Source organism: Camarhynchus parvulus, chromosome 2, assembly GCF_901933205.1.
Source record: "Camarhynchus parvulus chromosome 2, STF_HiC, whole genome shotgun sequence".
Taxonomy (NCBI): domain Eukaryota; kingdom Metazoa; phylum Chordata; class Aves; order Passeriformes; family Thraupidae; genus Camarhynchus; species Camarhynchus parvulus.
Window position 1 is genome coordinate 126,382,735 of NC_044572.1, and position 21,851 is coordinate 126,404,585.

The 21,851-nt window shown below is 36.7% G+C and overlaps 1 protein-coding gene across 2 annotated transcripts in view; it reads right to left on the reverse strand.

The window, feature by feature from the left end:
• NBN (nibrin) overlaps positions 1 to 21,790 on the reverse strand; it is a 26,818-nt gene extending 5,028 nt beyond the window's left edge. Inside the window, exons 1-15 of one of the 2 annotated variants that reach the window (XM_030970962.1) lie at positions 21,598 to 21,790; positions 19,733 to 19,866; positions 17,978 to 18,123; positions 16,589 to 16,748; positions 16,078 to 16,181; positions 11,212 to 11,329; positions 10,743 to 10,933; positions 9,602 to 9,702; positions 7,986 to 8,118; positions 7,298 to 7,555; positions 6,555 to 7,023; positions 4,507 to 4,578; positions 3,153 to 3,308; positions 2,040 to 2,153; positions 997 to 1,046 (exon numbers count right to left, since the gene is read on the reverse strand). In XM_030970962.1, coding sequence (XP_030826822.1) covers positions 997 to 1,046; positions 2,040 to 2,153; positions 3,153 to 3,308; positions 4,507 to 4,578; positions 6,555 to 7,023; positions 7,298 to 7,555; positions 7,986 to 8,118; positions 9,602 to 9,702; positions 10,743 to 10,933; positions 11,212 to 11,329; positions 16,078 to 16,181; positions 16,589 to 16,748; positions 17,978 to 18,123; positions 19,733 to 19,866; positions 21,598 to 21,628 — 2,237 coding nt within the window. In that variant the 5' untranslated portion in view covers positions 21,629 to 21,790. The remainder of the gene's footprint in view (positions 1 to 996; positions 1,047 to 2,039; positions 2,154 to 3,152; positions 3,309 to 4,506; positions 4,579 to 6,554; positions 7,024 to 7,297; positions 7,556 to 7,985; positions 8,119 to 9,601; positions 9,703 to 10,742; positions 10,934 to 11,211; positions 11,330 to 16,077; positions 16,182 to 16,588; positions 16,749 to 17,977; positions 18,124 to 19,732; positions 19,867 to 21,597) is intronic. The other variant, XM_030970965.1, reaches the window with a different exon arrangement.
• Between the last annotated feature and the right edge of the window lie 61 nt (positions 21,791 to 21,851).

A 21,851-nucleotide genomic window follows, 5' to 3' on the forward strand; every position in this document is an offset into this window, starting at 1 on the left:
TGATGTGTTTTGTATCCATGCATGAATAACTTACAGACACATCTGAATGATCAGGCAGTTTTACTTCCACTAATTCTGCCTTCATTCATCAAGACTTTATGCTTAGACAGAAAAATGTGACAACTTGTGAGCAAAATTACATCACCATGTATCTAGAAAGGTATTAGAAGTCACTGTTGTTGCTATACAACTCAGACTTCAAAAATTAAATGTATACCCTTTAGAAGAAATGCTCCATTATGAGCTCCTAATGAACAGAGCAAGTTGTTAATGCAGTAAGATCTTCCGAATGGCTCTAACATGTATTGATATGTTAGGATTATGTTTGTTTGACAGTGATTCAGAAAAAAAATCCTTCTTCAGCACATACATTTTTCTACTCAAATGCACAACTTTTAGTGTTAGTCAAGTTCATGAGAGGTGAGAAGTTGAACACTGGTCACTCGTTTCTTCACATAAAAAACATAGAAAGTAATGAAGTTTTTGCTAAACAAAATGAGGTCCCTGTATTAACTCTCAAAACAGTTATTTGATTTTATTGTTATAGCATTGTAACATAATTGTTCTAATGCTTAACTGTCTTCTGGACAGCAAATTCTATGGAAGATTCTATGGATTGGATATGGATTCTATGGGGAGGAGTGGGGAGATAAAGCAGATAGGAGTAGGAGATGATACATGATGGAATTCTCTCATCAGAACAACAGCAGATTCAACTCTTTCTGTGACTGGCTACAGAGATGCTGACAGTCATGAATATCTTTTCATGTTTTCTCCTCCAACTCACCTCCTCCCATTTTCCTTGTTAAATGAAGCCTGAATAGGTTGTTTTTTTCCCCAGAGAAATTGCTGAACCACTTCTGACTACATTTTATATATGAGAATACATGAAATTTTGTAAAGAATAGTCAAAGTAATCTCTTCCAAAATCAAAATTTGTCCAAAAAATGTGATGCAAAAAATACACATTTTTAAGCACAAACATAAAAGTCTTACCTAAAGAGATCATCAGCAAGTGATTCTTCTCTTGCATGTCGGTTCTGTTCCTGAGAAAGTTGATTTAATATTTGATTGTTAAGGATAATTCTAATGAGCTATCTAGAAAAACAATATTCCTGCACTAACACAGTTTTCCCCGAAGAAGTAAGTTTTCTCTAAGTGATCCATTTAGTGCATATTCACATTAGACAACTCATTTCACTACCCAAATTTGGCTGCTGCTACCAACTAATGAAACGGAATAGTTTGTGAAAGGTGTCAATTTTGGTCAGAAATGTGTTTTTTAGGTTTTAAGCACCATTATAGAAATATATTATTTAAAATCTGATTATTTGTGTATAAGGGGAATTTTAATTAGCATTATCTATATTCAGGGATAAAAAAATGAGATAAGAAGTGTTGATGCAACTGCATCTCAATCAGGCTCTGGAAATAATATGACTCATCAGCAAGTATCTGTAAGGAAACTATCGGAAAATGAAAGTGCTAAAGAACTGCCATGATAAGTGTTTTTTTAGGACTTCTATATCTAAAGAGATGCACAAAAGAAAAAAATATTAAATTTATTCTTACTACATCTCTTCAATAGAGTTTTACTCATGCATTTTCTGTTCTATTCAAAAGCAGAATATCAAATGTACAGTAGAACTGTTTGAACACAGTTAGCCACACAGAAATTCTTTCTAGTTCCCTGTCACATTTTTACAAGTCACGAGTTTACACAGTGCTTATTTCACTCATCAAAAGATTGTTCTCATTTAGGTTACTGATTTTGCTTTCTATAAATATTTCTGATTACGTGAGTGTTGCATGCCAAATGAATTTAAACTGCCAGAAAAAGATGAATGTTACCACAGACCTCTGACATTCAGTAACTTTACTACTGCACATACTCCCATGAGTATGTGTGGATGACTAACCAGCTGAGGTTTTATTTAAAAAATAAAATCCTGAAGTTTCCCAGTAATGATCACAGGTTGGTATGACCACTTACATTAGTCAAGTTTTTATCTGATCACGTTTAAAAACTAATTTCTTACCTCCATTTCTTGCCTTAACCAGTCTTCTAGCTCTGAATTCTTTTTAGCATGGTGAGCAATCAAATCTGATCCTCCAATAATGTGTGGAAGTTGTCCTGCCCCAGGGTAAGCTACCTGTTGGATAATAAATTCTTACAACTACAAGGCAAACATAGTGCAACTAAAGATCTATTTTAACAAATTCAGAAAGTCTATTCAGATATCACAGAAGAAAGTCAGGCAGTCTTTCTTCGATTAACATTCAAAGATCATATTTAAAAGTGACTGAAGTTAAAAAAGCATTTACAGAAAGCTATTAACTCCCTCCTTTTACCAAAAGAAACAAACAAAAATACATCTGCTAAGTTAAATATAATAAATAAATTTCATAGTGCATTAAGTGGAGTTTGAAATATTGATAATAATCAGTTTATATTTTACTGTCAGACTACATAAGCATCTGTAACAAAACAGTGGAAAAGAAACTATTATCAAAAATTAAAACATCTAAAAATGAGAGCATACTCTCAGGAAGTAGTATTATCTGATCATATTCTATACATAGTATTTTACTGAAGTGCCTTTCTAGTCATCTCATACCATATGATTTTACTTTTTGTTTTATTTTTAATGTAAGCTGAAGTGATACTTTTACACTGAACACTAAGAAACATTTTGCAATTGTCTTCAGGACCCAAGCAAGCAATCATCTTACCTTCTTTATGATATAGCTTTAGTTCTATTTCTAAATACAAGATTTATTAGTTAAAATGGAAGATTCTGAATCAGCCTATGCTGTATATCTAGGTCTTTGGAGAAGTGGAATATCTCGCTTTTGGAGGTATAACTGAAGTTACAGTAGTTATCACCTAACAACTTATTCCAAGTAACAGCTTGAAACAGGGAACACAAGTATCTAAATCTAGCACAAGGTAAGATTTGTCAACCTGGTACTTCTTCAGTCAACTAACAAAATACTTTTTACAGTATAATATGGTATTTAAATTGTATCTTTCTTTGGTTATTATCAATTTATAAAAAAATCTTTAGTAATGCATTTCTACAATCTGAAGGCAACACTTTTTAGTATTTTTAAATAGTGCCATCTTGTGACCATTCAAAAAACACACCAACCTTTTTGAACATTTTGAAATTTTTCTTTCCCCCATAGCTGTTATTTCCAGGGAGATGACTGTTCTGTCTTGGATGGCTGACAACCAGTGACCTAAACTCTGTCAAGAGAAGCCTGCTAGGAATATTGCTGCAGTCATCTTGCAGTTTGCTGTGGTTCTTATGTGGGAAGAAAAAGGAAGAAGCATTCAAGTGTGTGAACAGACATACAGCATATCTAACAGTACAAACTGTAGAGATATTATCATAAGCAGAGCTAAACAGAAGTTAGGATTACAAAACAGTGAGGGAAAGCAGGAGCAGTGCTAGAAGCTAAGATAATGTACAAACTTCTCAGCCTCCTCATATACTATGAATAGGGTAAATTTATTTTGCTTGTGTTTAAATATGTATTTAAATGCTCCACGGCAGACAAAGTTGAACATCTTCAACTCAATTTTAGCCTATAGATATCTGCCCAACTTTAGGGCTGTAAGCTGATTTTTATTAATATATCAAATTTTTCTTGTCCATGAGAATGCTCATATGCCAGCAAGTTTGCATGCACACTTTGCTCCCTGGGGCTACATCTGTGTGGATTCCAAAGGAGTCTGGGTGCAGGACAAGCTCACAAATAACACCGAACTATGTTCAAGGACAGCTCAGCCCAATTGCAGTACAGTTGTTTTATAGTAAAATATAACTAAAAGTCCTTTAATCTGAGCTGACCCTGCACTTTGGTATACCTGCTCAGCATTCCCTCTTCTTGGGGTTTTTTTGTATGTGGGTGAAATGGTATTATTCTGTCCCTTGTTGACTGGCTACACTCTATCTCTTCAGAATTTTTTTATTTCGGTTTCATTCAGCCTAGTCTCCACTCTTCTGCCTCACTGCCACTCCAAGCAATTCTCCTCTCCTTCCTACCTTCATCTCACCTACAAAATACTAGCGTGCTATCTACTGTTAATCACTGTAGTAAGACATCATTTTCCCAATGCTCCATCTCTTCCATTTAAGTTGTGATCTTACAGCAGACAAGATTACATCCCTGGCAGGTCTTAAGAAAATCATCAGTACAACTATTAACCACATCAAAGAGTTAATACAGTGACATATAGTTTCAGTCACCTTTAAGTATCCATCAAATGCCATTACAGAAGCACACAGATGAACTACTCTTTTTCACAGTCTACAAGCTGGACTGCACTATTCAAATTTACATAGGATTATGTTAAGGAGTACAATCCTCCAAACCTCCTTTACCCTGAAACAAAAATGGATCCAAAAATACTATGTTATGCAGAGCAAAAATTTTGATGTCTTTTTGTAATGCGTCTTAAAGTTCGCTGTTCAAACTTACTACTGGCTGGCTCCTTACCAAGACTGAAGACTCCTGCTTGATATTAGTTTTCATTTCTGAAGTTAGAACTGATCCAAGTTCCTCTTCTATCTATTTGATTAAAAATTATTGAATATAAATATTTTCAATATAAAACTGAAATGAAATGGAAATGAATTACATAGAATTGTTTTCTGCTCTTTATGGTAGAATAAACATATTGAAATCAATATAAATATTTAGACAGGAAAGAAATTGTCCTGTACATTAATTTTTTTATGATTTTATGCACACTGTAACAATCATTGGAGATTTTCTCTATTAAAAAATCACAACTATTTGTTCACTTGTCTTTTTTTTCTTTCTTCCTTATACACTAGGAAGTTTTGTCCATCTGTACAATCTTCAAAGTTCTGTTAGGTTCTGGAAAACTGTAAAAGCTTTTGAACATAAAAAGTAACATTTTCAATTTGATATTTGAAGTGTACATATGTGTAGAAAGGACATTTCATCACCAGGACAAGAAAGTGTTCTGCAGGTTATATCCTACAGTTTAAAACTAGATTTGCATTACATAAATTGTTTTCAATAGTTGATAAAATACCAAATCAGCTTTATGCACCTTCTAGATTTTGAGTCAATTGCTCACATTCTTTGTCTTGTCAGATACACAAGGTGCATCTGTACTTAGAGAAAACACTTATCAAATTTGCCTGGGGACCTTTATAATGAAATCTCCTTCCTAGTCCACTGGAAATGTATTTTACATTAATAAAGTAGGTCATTATTAAACTATGAAAAGACTTCTTTTCTGCAGAAATCTTTCAGTGCATATCTGCTAAAGTACCAGTATAGTTGCACATAAGATTATTTTTCTCCTTCAGAATCCTGACAGGAAAAACTTTCCAAGCACCAAACAACAAAATCCAATAGACTATTGCAAGCACCAATTTTAGTCTGCCAGTATGCTCAGACCTAATAAAAAGTACCTACTGTCTGATAGTGTAAAAAGCAAGAAACAAAATTCTCTAAATTACAGGACTTGTCTTTTTAAGTTTGCCTGTTAGTAACAGACACAAAAAAAGAGCATTTTAATGAAGTTAAAGTTCACACTTTGCCAGAAGCAAGCTCCAGTAAAGCATCAACAAGGTGTCAAGCTGCTCTGACCTAAGGATGCATGGACAATTGCTAATTCTTATGTGGTCCAAGGAATCTTGCAAATTCCAGTTAATCATGCATTCAAACTTTTAAACACTTAAACACTGCCTACACTGTAAATGGACTGGACAGTAAGTGCTAAGATATATATGCTAAATAAACAAAAAAATAAACTTTTGCTCTTATTCCTACTGTATTGTTAACACTCTAGACCTCTCAACATTGTTTTCCTTTACAAACCTGCTTTTCTTTTTTTCCAACAGAGTGACCATTGTTAACTCAAGGTGTATGGTTTTCTTCATACCTCTTAGAAAATTTCCTTAGTGTCAAAAACAAAAACAAGGAAAATAATCACAAAAACACAAGCTGTGTTTTGGTTTTGCTGCTGTTTTTGTTGGTTTTGGTTTTAAATTTCTCATACAAGAATTTTAGTAATCTTTCACACAATATCAAAAGATGTTGGACACTACTGTGGTATTCAACAGAAGAGGTCAACTAGAAGTTTCTTTAGAAAATTAATTACAAAAATATGATTGAGTACTATCTTAGTATAAATAACAATACTGTAATTAACACAGCAGCAAGCATTATGAAAAATTTTTCTTGGACTACAAATATATTCTCCTACTTACAGTATATAAAGTTAAAAAAAAAAAAGGAAATGTTCAGAATACAAATAGCTTTCAATAACCAAAGAAAAAAATGCCCAGAAGAATGAAAAAACATTTAAGTAAGTGTAAAACTGCAATGTTCACATGTAAAAGATGAATCATTCTGAACTAAAAATTGATGTATGAGATTTAAGCAAACAAATTTTACAGAGCCGCTTTCTTTAAGCAGGCAACCTCCTCCTTAAAGGAATTAGTTGCATCCTTCTAACAAAGTTGCAAATTTCAAGATTAGGCACCTGAGAATAATATAAAACTTACCAATACTTTATTCTCCTCTTGCTGATTCACAGTCACTTCTGGAATCCCACTTCCTTTGGCTTCCAAACATCGCTTTTTTCGTTTACTTCTTTGAGCTTCCTGGTCATGATCTGCCATTTGATCTTCCCAGTCTATGTCTCCACTTCCAAACACAATTTCTAGTGCTTCTGTATCTTCAGATAAATCATCTAATTCCTTTCTCTTTTTTGGTGCATGATTTTCTCTAGAAGTGGTTTTAGTGTCTGTTCTATCACTTGTTAGTTTGACACTTTCCCTCATAGGCTTCATACCCATGTCTTCTGCAAAATTTGAATTTGGGTCAAGGATGTTATTTTTCTTTTGATGCTGTTTTGCTTCACTATTGCAGATCAATGAAGTTGTAGATTCAGTGCTCTTGGGAAGAGGTGATGACCTTTCCTCCAATTTTGCTATTTTGGGTACAGATGTTTCTTCTTCTTCAGCTCTTTCCCTTAGCCAGAAATAAATTACAAAAGAAAGAAATTACAAAAGCATTTTTGAGTATGATTAGCTGTACCCACAACATAACAGCTTCAGGAGTTTTAGGAACTGCATTGTGAAATTTAAAGTACCCTTGAGGAAAAGCTTTCTATTCTAGGAATTTGATCTAAAAATTATCTTTTTAAGTATATGTCAAATTTAAAGTACATTGTTTGAGTTAAAATTTTACAGAAACATCATGAACATACCAATAAGAGAAGTAATGGCAAGAACATTTCAAGTACCTTTTTCTGGAAATCGGGAAGTAATTTGTAATTGAGTTTGGATGACATGAAGCACTCTCACGAGGTTTGCCAGCTTCTGGAATTTTAGATGGTGAGACAGGCTGACTTCTTTGACTGAATCCAGATGTTCTGTTCCCTCTAGGTATCGATGTTCCTGCATTTACACTGCCACTTACGCCACTGCTTTTCTTTCCAGTTGTATCCTGGAAAGCCATTTTCCTTTGTCTATGCACCTGGGAAGTATTCTCTATCTCCATACTAGATTAGAGAGGAAAGAAATACTAAATGACACATGGGAGGTTACCAGAGATACATCAAATCAGAGATACACTTTTTAAAAAAGCTATACCTGTACTTTGAATAAACTTATAAACAATGTGCTAAAAACAAACTGTGAAATCTGCTATGATCAATACATTTTTATAATTGTGAAATGGTTTGAAAAATTTTAATAGTTCAGACAGTCAAGACAGATATGCAGTGTCTACATGTGTCACGTAAATCATCTAAATCCTATGGGATGCTTTCTGTAATCTAGTACTCAAAAGCAGAAATTATCTCACTGCAGACAAGTGACAGCAATTTAGTGAATGGCATTTCTAACCCTGTATATCTTTCCCCATGGCAATGATACAGTTCCTCTGCCATAAAAGACAGCTCTATTTGCATGTATTAGCTTAGAAATTACCATGTCTGCTCTTCTGTATCAGCTATGTATAAGGTGCTACTATCTGCAGCAGTTGGCATTATGGTTTCATCCACAGCCAGATTCTGGGAAATCGCTCGGCCTGCGACAGCTGATGCAGAACTTTCAGGTGCAGCTGCAAGACCAACACAAGAGAAGAATTAGAAGGTTAATATCAAATGTGTGATTCTTTGCATGTGCTATTGCACATTACTACCTGATCACATGAGATCTTTGTAAAATGATATTAAAACAGTTTTCCTTAAAAAATGAGCAGATTTATTAATTTTAAAAACCTGACAGAAAGGACCATATTCTGGAATTCAGATTTAGTTACATATTCTTCTGATTAAGTAACGAAATTCTGCTTAAATAAAAATGAAGCATAATGAGAAATCATATATCAATATGTACATAATGTACTTAAAAACTCATGAGGTATTTATTTAATGCAAAGAATAAAATATATATCATGCAATATATAGACCATGCAAAACTGTCAAGAGCACAAAATTCCTTATATTTACTCCTGTATGATGATCTCTAATGTGATTATTGTATCTGGGACACAGGTTTTTTTCAATTTTAAACACTGCTCTCTTTAAACTCTGATATATATAGCCTGTTTACACAATTTTAGACAGCTTAACTTTTACCCAATTGAACTGTTCACACTGGAAACAAGAATCAGCATCTCTGCCAGGATTGCATGTATGTCTTTCTCTATTCAAAATATATTTTCAAGTAAGTAATGTTCCTGCATGTAAAGACAAACTTAGGGGGGTTGTTCTTTGAGTTTTTTAAATAATGGTAGGATTTTCTACCTGATACAATATTTTGTAGAACAAACCAGAATCTATAAAGCATAATTCTGAAAAATTCATAGCAACAAAATATAGAATATGAAGAGGCATGAAAAGAGAGAAACAAAACCTCTTTCTGTCTCTCCAAGACTTTTGTTATTACTGCATTAGCAAATACAAGCTTCAAGTCATGACTTGGAATGTCCACTCCCAAACTACCACTTCATCAAGTGTGGTGATCATGTCTCATTGTCTTAACTTATGGAAAGATTATTTTTAGTTTTGAACTGTGCAGGAGGTGTCTGTATTTTCCTAAAGCAAATTCTGTTTAGAGCAAAGAGCAAAAAAGAAAAAAAAGCAAGCCAGAACAAATTGTTTCCATTCTTATTCTCTTGATTTCTGACATTCATCTTTTACTTCTTGATTACCCCAGTCTTTTATGAAAAGACAGAATAGCATGGAATTCAAACTACTACATACATATAAATTCAGTGTTCACTAAAAATATGAACTTCAGATGTTTTTAAAGCACCTTTCCTTTCAAGGTCACTGTTTTATGTGTCTGCCTTTTAGGCTGGTTTTAGATCTACTTTTTTATTTACATCTAAGAGTGATGTAATTTTCACTGCAATTTACCGCAAGACCATTAAAAAGCAATTACCTCTTTGGAGGTGTATACATTTTTCATGGAACGTCACTTTTCTTTAGTGGTCTTGCAAAACAGAACAACTCGAACATTATAACTGATGCTCCTACACAAAAAGAAATACTGCCTCTTTGAGGCTGTTAACTTATTACTACCCTTCTTCCAATTACCTTTGGAAGCAGGCTGCTTTTGAGGGTTGCAGTACTTTTCTGTAGACATGAAGATAACTGCCAATCCAATTTCTGCCTCTGGAATAGTCCTAAGATTCTTGCTGTTAATATACAAATAATAAAAAAAAGCTTTTCAGTACAGATTCAAAGATGAACAGGCAAATGACCACGGGTATGGCAAAGTACAAAATGTTCCATTCTTCCTCCAAAAAAAATCAGCCTCCAAAAAACACTACCTTTTTTCCCAATACAGTAAGTCAGCACAATTATCCTTCATTAGAGCCATGTCCTATATGTATGAACTCCCATGTTTCCTGCTGCTGTAGCCACTGTCTAGCTCCAGTAATCTGGCCCATACATCTCTCCTTTCCTGATTTTTGGGCATATAACCAATTATGCTCTGATTCAAAAATGTGTGAAAAGAGACTTGAAAAATCTGAGCACTTCTTTCAAGTCAGGCACCCTTCCCCCCCAAATCTTCTGTAGTCATGAGGAGAGATTGAGTACTGTCTACCTAGCAGGAAAATTTAGGAGGAACTAGGTTTATGTGTTAGGATTGAGATTTTGTTTCATTGTTTTAATAAAATGGCATAATGATAATCCTAACATTTATAACATATGCAGTCTGCCCTCTCAAACAAAACTTACCACCAAAACAAAAAGTCATTTTCATTAAACAGAAGCTGTTCTTCAAAAACACTGTACAAATGATTATACAACAGTGAACCACATGACCTCAAGGCGCCATCTCATCTCCTTCTAATGAAATACATATAATCAATGAAATATCATAAATTATCTATTTTGATTTCTAAGAATATATTTTTAACTTTTAAATACTAGAAGATAAACTATTTGTTTTCTGTAATTTTAAAGCAGCTTCATTCATTCCAATGAATTTTTTCTGTAGAACTGAGTTCTAAAAAAAAAAGTGCGAATTCCATCAAATCCTCACAGAACTGCCAAGTTCTTTCTTTACTGCCTCAAGAAGTTTTAGCTACTCTGCTAAATACTTAGAACAATGTAAAAATGACCTCTTTATAAGCAGGCTCCTGCTTAAATATGTATGTAAACACCATCACCAAATCTCTGTAGAAGTTCTGAAATTACCCTACCGCTGTACAAGAGAACAATGCTGCACCTTTCCAAGTCAGTCAGAATGGAATCAGTCCAGTTTGTCATAGAGTCGAATCCTGACATCTGAGAGTTAGCCAAACCCACATCAACTACACAAACTTCAGGAGAAAGTAGTAAAGGCATTTCTTTTCTTCCTTCTGTCATCAACTTTACTTCCCCTCCTCCAAGAACAACTGCTGGACCCAGTTTCTTGTGCTATAAAGTGAATGCAAAAAAAAAATAATCTTAGAATGCAGTCAGTTCAGAGGTATCAGAATACAGAACTATCAGTGTAGTGCTTCTCACTGATGCACTACTGCAGATATAATATGTTCTGTCCTCCTCTACATTTTATCTTGCTTAGGCCACTGTACCATAGGATAAATACACAGAAATCCTTCTTTCCCATGAACCCAGAATGAGTGCGATTTCAGAGTGAACAAATCTGTACTTCGCTACCCCTGCAATATTTTTGCAATGTAAAGCCTGATTACCTGCTTGGCAGTTAGAAATACAAAAGTTTTTCCATTGAATATTTTTTTCCTTTCATGATGCTCAGATAAATCCAAGTTCTCACTGCCAATGGAAGGCTCATCAACTGGAGGATAAAAACTGCAAGAACAGAAAACAAAAGTTACAAAATTCAGATTCACTAATCAGTACTGATTCATAGTCACTTCAAGAGTAAAGTTCAGAAGTTAAAATGCTGCATTTCTCTGTTGAAACTACTTACATAAATAATTTTCAAGAGATTGTTAAGAAGAAACAGAGCTGCCAATTTCTCAACATCAAAGACAAGGCCAAGGCTTTCTACTTCAGTAACTAAGAAAACACTCTAAGGAATGCATTCACCCAAACTGCTGTACACATATCCACATTCTTACTAACGATACTGACAAATGAGACTGCAACTTCATTCCGCACTTACTCTAAATAACAGTAAAACTCCACAAAAAATTAGTCATCCTGCTTCCTCTACTCTCCATGTGTGGACAGTCACCTCTCATTCTCTTCTACTGTGTCAAATTGTGTACCACCACACTTGAGAACAGCCTACAATGTGACAGCAGACAAATACACTTTTTTTGCCTGGATAAAGCAAAAAAAGTGTATTTTGTGGGATAGAGAACAGAAGGGATTCACTGGGCAGATTCTCTATTAGTTCATCCAATACAGGGAAACTGAGCAGTTTAGCTGGGAAATATATTAGGCAAAAAAAACCTCTACCCTGAAGCCCTAAATTATGTCACGGCCTGTGACCTCAGCTCCAGTTAATGATGGCCTGCCCAGAGCATGAAAAGCCTCTGGAGTTAGGACATGCATCTACCTAATAATTTCAGGATACTTACAAGATCTTTGAGCCACATACTCACTGCTACAGCAAGTCTGACAGACCAAGATGACGGCATAAGTCAGAAAGAATGGAAACTATAGGTCAATTTTAACCAAACTATACCACATCTGTACCCAAACAGCTGTTTATGTACATAGTTTGGCTGATCACAGAACTACGTATCTTTATTCTGACAGCTGATCACGTATCCTTTCCATACTACTATGCAAGGAAAAAAAAAGAAACACAGCAAAAAAATTCAGTTTAACACCAAAGATTGGCAGATTCCAAGGAAGAAACATATGAAATGCCAAAATATTGACATTTCAGAATGTCATGGTTTGACACTGGCGCAATGCCGGTGCCCCCATGAAAACATATGCTCCCTGGTGTCTGCTGTGAGATGTGATCAGGAATAGAGCAAAGCAGGCTCCAACGTAGGAATGAAGAAGGAAAAAACTTTATTTTTTTCTGCTGCCCTGTGGGCACCTTCTCGCCACACCCGCCCTTCTCCTTCACCGCTGACCCGACCGGCTGTGCTCTCTCTCTCTCTCCCTCTCCTGGGTGGGGGGACTGCCTGATGACTCTCAGGGTTCCTCCACCCTGCCATCCTGCAGGGGTCTTCACCTCCTCTCTGTCCAAGGCCTACCTCACCTGGCCTACCTCACCTGGCTTCCCCTCCCCCGCCCAGCCCACAGCCAGCAGGAGAGGTCTGACCTGTTTCACCACCAGAACACAAGAGAAAGTTTTCCTGGGAGTTCTCTGCTTTTAACCCTCAGTGTTCTCAGAGGCGTATCCATGTCCTCAGTGGTCACACCAGGTGCCAATGCTCAAATCTGAGCATCTATTGGTTTGACCACAGCATCCCAAAAAACTCACTTCCTCTCAAACCAGGACACAGGAAAAAAAATCAATCATATGTAAACAGAAAAACATCCCTCAATCATAAAAAATAAACCTATATTTAAAGCTGAACACAAAAATAAGCACATAAATTTTCTACTTCATCCAAATATGCAATTCAATTGTGATAGGCTAAAATTATTATGAATAGGCTACATAGCTACAGGTGCTTTTAAATAATCTTCATTCTTATGTGTTCTCCACAATCAAGTCTTCAACCTTTATGTACACAATGAAAATGAAGCAATCTAAATCCACCAGATTCTGAAAGATATTTGATCTATTTCAGCAGGCTGTTCAAATCTGTTTACAGAAATATTGTTGCATTGAAATGGAATAGATATGATAAAACCTGCTAATTTTACATAGAAGGGCAATTCAAACTTTAGTTATTATGCCAGAAGATTTCTGATAGCAGATTCTCTAGAGATGGTTATTAACCTAAGACAAATACAAGGCACAAAGTCATCTTTAAAGATGAAAGGACAAGTAAAAATGGAAAAACAACAGTTTTCACTACTTTGAAACTAGACTCTAGTTTCTTTATATTTTAAAATCTCCATTTTTAACTTCAGCATACAACTTTAAATTATTATTGTCTCCCAAAAAAACAATCTTTGACTTTCCTTATAAACTTGTACCCAATGCTGATCTAAACTCAACAGGCAACAGTCTTTTGCAGTCAGGATTCTAAAGTGCTCCTCATATTTGGCCTCATAAGCTTTTAATAGTAAACTTTTAACACCATTATCTAGAAAAGATCCTCTACAACCTTGAATCTCTCAATACATAGATTTTGATTCTTGGTGAGTTTCTGTTAAAAACTCTGTTACTTTTTTTCTTTTTCAAAGCCCTGCACTATTGACACTGGCCGGCAGTAATAAAACACATTATTTAATACAGGATTGTGCTCATGCAGCCATTTGTGAAATCTTCAGTTATTGTTCTTCCTTGCATAGGTTGTCAGAGAGTACCAGAGGACTGGGGTAACACCATAAAAAAACTCACGAAGTCTCACATTCATATGGGAACTGCAAGTTTGCCATTACATGAAGTCTTACTGTAAACAAAAAGACACTTTAATTATATTTTTCTTTTTAACTTTAAGATAATGTTTCCCCAGGCTTTTTGGGAGAAACCAGCTCTACAATAATAGTAAAGACTTAACTAGCAGCGTCACCCAGTATTGCCATCTCAATATACTTTTCCTGCTTCACACCCAAACCAGTATTGTCCCAAGCTGTCTGGTGTCCTCTGGCTACACCAGCTCAGGTCAGCTCTAGCTACAATGCACAATATAGAAATTCCCAGTCGAAGTTACAAGTATTTTTGGAAGTTTAATGAAAATAGTTGCTAAGTAAACTTTCAGCATCTTCCCTCAAGTTACATCTCAAAACCATGACCTACTTAAAATACAGCAATTATTTTAAACATAGATCTGTGTATTAAATCAGCAGTTTCATTTAGCTTGATGCAGGACTCTCTTTGAAAGCTACATAGTGCATATACTGCTAGTGTCACCACTACCTTTTAGCCAGTTCAGGTCCTCTCAGCATCTCAAAAGTTAGCAAAAATATTTCAGAAAGGTAAACATATCCATCTGCTTCTTTTTCAGGGAGCACTTAAAAGCCAATTATACTGTCACTTCTGTATTAAATGGACACACATCCTGGCTGCAAGACAAAGACACTGTTTACTTGTTCCTGTAACAGACAGGAACAGCAGCATTACCACCAGGTAAGATTCCACCAACCAAATTTCAAGTTGTACAACCAATCACTAGCTTTTGATGGCTTGTATGACCTGTACTAAAACAGAAAAAAAAATCTCACAGGAAAGTATTTCAGAGAGTACTAAATAGTTAGTTAAGTTTTCTTACATCCTCAGAAAACAATGCAGAAGTTTGAGTAGAAGGGAAAGTTACAATTCATTCAGATTCTCTCTTCTGAAACTGAAGAACAAGTAAGTTATAAGCCACTCACAGATGACTGAGTGGCTTTGACATATTAAATAAACCCTGCTAATGTAAAGCAGCATCTAGAAACTAAGGAGTATTTCCTACTAATTGCTCCAGACTGGCATCTGCATTTTTGTAACAAGGTAGTCTCATGTCCTGTGAAATATATTTTACTACGTATCAAGCACAGTTTATTGTGAATCCTCTTGTTTTGTTTCTATTTCCATGTGTGCACCAAAACCTGGTTCAGCATCTACCGAGCCTCAGTCTTCAAACTGTTCTACCAATGGCTACTACCACACCTACTAAAGAAAACAAATTGCCATTTCCTAACATGTATGCATATTTATGCCCATATGAATGTATATACACAGTGGGAATTTCTTACCTGTATAAACCACATGTTCATACAATAAAAAACCAACAACCACAACCCTCAAACAAAACACAAATATCTCCCTTTTCAAGGTAAAATGAGTAGCAATATGGGCTCTGATTAAATTGTCACATATAATATTGTGACTATTTTACATTTTCTAACATTGAGAAAATAACCAGAAGAGCTATTCTGCAGGATTTATTGATTCCAAATTAAGAATTCCCTTTTGAAGTTAATTTAACCATGAAAACAACGAATATTTTATTCTCATTTAGTGAAAGCCAATGCATATTAGTCTCACTTCATCTCTCAACAGATAATTAAAAACCTCTTCTATTTCAGAGAATTCAATGGTCAGGCTAAGTCTGTTCTGACCAAAGTTTACAGTAAACTCAGTAACTAACAGCACACTGGAAACATACCTCTGTGCAATGAAATAAACTAGATACAATTTCTTTTATAAAAGTGTAATTTCTTTATTTTTATGTATCAATTCCAGGAAGCATTTGAAGCAACATTTAAATACCAACAAACAAGTTCCCTTTCAGAGACAGCAACATCTAAGCATAGAGTCAATTCCAGAGCTCATTTTATAACTCTAGAGATGAGAACAATAAAATTGCTGGAATATTAAAATGTTAATCATATTAAGCATTCCTCCACAAATAAAATTACTATGAATTGTGCATTATGTCAGAAATCATCAGATAAATGTGTAGTTATCTGATAATCTAACTCCCACAAATTTCATTCTGCAACACAGTAAACATGATGATTTGGCAACTTACCTTACATGATTTGGCAACTGTTGCCTGGACTGAACAGCTCTTATTAATTCAGAAAAAAACTCTGGTTTTATAATTGGTCGAGCACAAATCAAAGCACATATAGTCTGAAAAACCAGAAAACACAAATTTACTGCATAGAAAAAGTTCAAATAGAATATGGTTCAACTGATACTAGCTTTTTAAGATGTAAGATGTGGAAAGTGTCAAACAAATAAAACAATACTGATTTGTGCTTCTAGGATTGTTTTGCTTCTAACAGCCTAGCTTTTAATTGATGTCTTGATTAAAGTTATGAAAATGTAGAAGGCAACTCATGAAAATCACTAAGTCATCAAAATTGGCTCTTTTTATTCTCTTTCCCTTCAACCTCTTGTTGACATACACAACTTCCAAACTTGGAAAAAGAAGAGCTGGCTACAGTTTTGTAGAGAAAAGTCTTGAACAGGTCTAGAATTAAATTAGCAGTTGTGGATGCAAGGCAATGCTATCAACAGGCAAAAGCTTAACATACCTTAACAGTAACTTTTACTGATACCATTACAAGGTGGGTACATTCTATTGTCCATTCATTCACTACAAGGCCTCCAAGCTGCTGGATGGCGTGATTTAAGGCATTTTTCTGAGCTACATCTAAACATGAGGAGCAGACAACCAAAGGTTCATATTCCACTCTGCAAAGAGAGAATTGCTTAAGTTAATTCAGCCAATCATCATGATGAACAGAGCTGACTTAACTATCACATTTTGTATCTCATGGAAATCTGAAGGAAAAAAGACCCATACTCTAATCTAGATCAAAGTAAAATCTTCCTGCTTTAAAATTTCCTGAAGAAACAAAATACTAATTTTTACTCAGAAAAATTAATGTCAATTTGACCTGAAATATTTCTATGGACTTGTGGCCCTCTTACAGACATCACATAGAATTAGTGCCTCAAGAATAGAGCAAGGTCTGGGAATATCCAAAAGAAATTTGAATGTGTGCCTCCAAAAGCAAAAGTATGCTCAAGAGGACAGGTCACCAACAGATCAATACTTGAAAATACAAGTGTCATAAAATGCAATTTTAAGTAAGTTTCTTAACATGTCCATTATCCTTGACCATAAGCCTTTATATCTATTTTAGATCCTTCATAACAAGATATATTATTTCATTTTTAGATTATTTAAATTTCCTTCTACTTTTAGACTTTCTAGTACAATAGCCATGATGTATCTGGTCTCATGGTATGACTCCTGTATCATGTTTCAGGTATGTTTACCTAAAATATTAAAAAAAAATTATTGTAGTAATAGGAGGAGAATGTCAAGTTTTTTCTAACAATAAATATTACTAGTAGCATTGATTAAACTGAATAAAATTTTAAGGCACAAAGCCACCACATTGATTTTAATGGTCATTAGACTTTTTCTATTTATCTGCTACTCCATTTTCAGAAGTGCTTCCTGTAAATAAACAGATAGCACTGGCTACCATGTTAAATTTGGAAAAAAGAATCAAGTTGGTTTCACATCCTCCTGCAATGTCAGTTCTTTTCTCATTACATTCTAACAAGGGCTCCAAGAAACTCTAAACCTTTCTCCTTTCTTCTCATTTGGTGTAGGATTTTGTTCTTTGCCAGAAGAGCCTGAAAATACTCACTGTACATGACATGTTATCTTCTAAAATGCCAATTTTTTAATCTACAATTTTAATCTCCTAGTGTCAAAATAAATTATGTAAAAATATAATGGAAAACTATTTCAGAAGCAGATGTGGAACACGGGCAAAATACTACACACCTCCTTTGCTTTCTAAAAATTAATCATTGCTGTATCACTTGCAAAGTTGCATGATGTGCTAAACTACTCTTCTAAAAAATTAATTTTTTACTTGATATTTTATAATCAAAATACTTACCTAAACTTGCTCTCAAAGACTCCAAAGTTGATTCTGTCACCAGACTGCAAAGACACTGAAGCACCATTGAGTTTTGATCCATTAACAAAAGTGCCATACTTGGATGTATCTCTTACTGTTAATACAGGTACTGTGAGAGACTGACTCTGAAAATAAACATAAATAAGCCATTATAGTTTATCAGAATGAGACAGCTTTATCAGAAACAAGTTACTATCATTGTGAATCAAAGCAATGGATAAATAAGAACCAGCCCACAAAATATCATCTTAAATAAAGACTCTGGACAGTAAGGCTTGCTATATGTAATTATTTATCTTCTGTTTTTTTGCTGTAGAGGAATGAGAGAAAATATACATGTTTTTAGCTTTAAAATTTTGTGCTTCTTACACTTAGTCTTTTTGGAGATAGCACTTCATCTCTCTGGAGACTCTGCATGGCAGTCATTGACTGGCCCAAAGCCAGAGCTAGTGCAATTTAGCAAGGCTCTGAGATTTATTGTATTTTCACCTACCACGTAGTTCTATCCTGGGCATTGGGCTGAATAGCAAGTAAAAGTCTCAGGTCACCATGAGGTGACTTGCTTGTGCTTCTTTCCATGAGGAATGCTAGTATTCCCTGAACTGCAGGACATGGAGACACCAGCATCTCTTGAGAAGAGGTTAGATACTGTCAGATTTCCAAAGTGGCTCACAAGCCAATGAGAACACTGACAGCTTGTTTCTATGAAATTCTGCCATGCAGTTATATGCTACTATACAGAATGGATAAGGTGTGAAGGGACCACTGGAGGTGATCTAATCCAAGCCGCCTGTTGGAGCACGTTTCCTTACAGAACGCTACTTGGGATTGTCTCCAGGCTCCTTTGGAGTATCCAGAATAAAGATTCCATAACCTGGTCTGGGCACTCTGCTCCAGTGCTGAGTCACTCTCACAGTAAAGTTCTTGTGTTTTGAGGTGGAACTTTCTGTGTTCCAGTTTCTGTTATTCCTACTGTTTGGCACCACTAAGAGCCTGACTCCATCCTCTTGACACCCTCCCAGCTACTGACAGACACTGATGAGGTCCCTTCTCAGTGGTCTCTTCTCAAGCTGAACAGGCCCAGATCCCTCAGCCTTTCCTCACAACTGAGACGCTCCTGTCCCCTCATTATCTTCATAGCCCTCCACTGGACTCACTCAGTATTTGCAGTATTAAAGGGACAAATATATTTTATATGTTTTTTATTTTAAACACTACATAAGGTTACATAAATCAAATTTCTGCTGACTGGCTTCAAAACATCCATAACTGTCACAACACTTAATGACAGTATTGCTGATTGCTAATTCTCCTTGGTACATTTTTCTTTTCTGTGCCCTAAGCAAATATAGAATTAACGATGTGAAATGAAACAGAAGCTAAGTCTGCAGTAAAACAACTGAAGCACTTCCCAGAACCTAAAATTTGTCTGTGTAATGAAACTTAATTGCATCATTTTCCCGCTATGATTATTTTAATATAAAGTCCTAGTGAATCTTTGCTCTGGGATAAAAGGAAGCTTGGACTGCTAAAATTATGCCACAAAATTCCTCAACAAAAGCAAACAAACCTAAGGGAAAAAAAAAATTCAAGATAAAAAAAAAACAGTACAGGTGATCAATGGTTTTACTCCAAGCATAAAACTGGTGAGAGCAAAATGAGACATCCATGATCATGGCAGCCTGAATTACTCCCACAGGGCATTGATAGCACAGTAAAATGGTGGCTACTTACAGGGCTTACTTCAGGCCGACTTACGGTCAGAACTGCGTGACTTCGGCTGATAGACTGATCATCCTGAATTAAAATTGTGCAGTTCCTGCGTCCAACAACATATTCTACACCGCTTAAAAGCCGATAGGGCTCTCCTGGAAATAAACAAGAGACAGAAAAATAACAATTTAGAAAGAAACCCCATCAAAATACATGAAGCACATGGGAGAGACACTGAGAAGTCTGTAATACATCTAAATCTCAGCTTTGCCATGCATCATTTATGGTCAGAGCATGGTGCCAACAATGCCAAGGTTGTGGGTTTTATCCCCATGTGTGCCATTCACTTAAGAAGTGGACTCAATGATCCTTCCAACTTAGACTATTCTGTGACTCTGAATTCTGTGATTCTGATTAGAATTATCTATTTAGCTTATACACAAAACCTCTTTCTTTCTTTCTCGCTCCCTTGCTCTGTCCGTTATAAAAGGACACATTTTATGATGAATCAGTTTCAAAAGTGGCAGCACAATTTTTTCAAGGACAATATATTTTTACCAATACTTTCTTGAAGATTAAGTGTAACATCTAGAAGAAAAAAAAACCCACAATATAAGATAGGTTTTCTAAAACACCTTTGTAAGGGTACCTAATTTTTGAGGTTATATTATTTATTCACATAACTGATTAAGAGGTTCAGAGTAAAATGTCTTCCTAATGAATGTAAGGAGATCTTCATGGAAATGAAATTGATAGTTAGTAAGTTCAGGCTCTGACCAATGCTTATGCTTTGGCTTATGCTTTGTGCCTGTCACCTGGACCCCATGGTGGCTTCCCAGTGAATGGCTTGACTCTCTCCCAAAGGTGTGCTACCACTGGTCAACAGAAACAAAAACGTTCCTTGATGAATATGAGTATGTAAAGACACATTCCAGTTATCGACCCTGGCAAATAACTTTCCAAATATGAACTGTGCAGAAATGATCATTCTAAAAAAAATGAAGAGTGTTTTGATTCACTCAAGAGCTCTCCCAGCAGTAAGAGGTAAATCAGTTCATTTCAACATGATTAGCTGCTGTATCCACGAGGAAATAAATCAAACACCCAAAATTTCCTCCCAGTGAACCAGGAAATAGAGCAGATGCAGTTGTGTTAAGTCTGCTCCTTACAAACACTTAGGAAGAAATATATATTATATGATACCTATTATTAAAGCTCCTATAGACAAGAAAACAAAGAAAAGTTTAGAGGCGATTTAGTTTCAAAACTCTTCATGCAAGAAACGCCATGAAGTTCCAACACTTGATCCTTGAAACATAGTCTGCTGCTGCCTCAGAGTTCAACTCTCCAGGTATTTCAAAGCAGGACTCTGTAGCCTGCAGCTACCCTAAGACATTCTACACGGGTTCGAAAAGCAGCCCTACTGGGTTTAGCAGGCGCAGTGGTCGGCAGTGCTCCAGGGAAATACGGAGGCTTCACCAAGGATGAACTCCCCGAGCGACCAGGACTCAGATCAGCACCGGCCCGAGGCAGGACGGACACGCCCGCCCGGCTGGAGCCCGCCCTGGGGCAGCCATCAGCCCTGGGGCAGCCACCAGCCCTGGGGCAGCCACCAGCCCTGGGGCAGCCACCAGCCTGGCACGCCCGGCTGGAGCCAGCCCTGGGGCAGCCACCAGCCCTGGGGCAGCCACCAGCCTGGCACGCCCGGCTGGAGCCAGCCCTGGGGCATCCACCAGCCCCGGGGTAGCCACCAGCCCTGGGGCAGCCACCAGCCCCGGGGCAGCCATCAGCACGGCACGCCTGGGGACCGCTGAGCGACAGGAGGGGCGGCGAGGGGCCTGCGGTGCCCGGGCCCAGCCCGCCGGAGGCGTCTGGCATTCCCTCACCTTTTCCCGAGGCGGGCACCAGCTTCCACATCCTGGAGCTCCGCCCGGCAGCCCCCGGCGACCCGGACAAGGCCCGGCCGGGGAGAGAAAATCCCGGAATCTGCCGCTGCCGCCGCGATCCCGCGCGTCGGGCCGGGAAAAGGGGAGGGACGCGACCGAGGCCGCCTCTTACTGGCCTCGCGCTACCGCTGCAGCCGTGGGCCGGCGCGCGTGCGCGTGCGCGGGGCGGGGCCGGGGGCTGGGGCGGGGCCGGG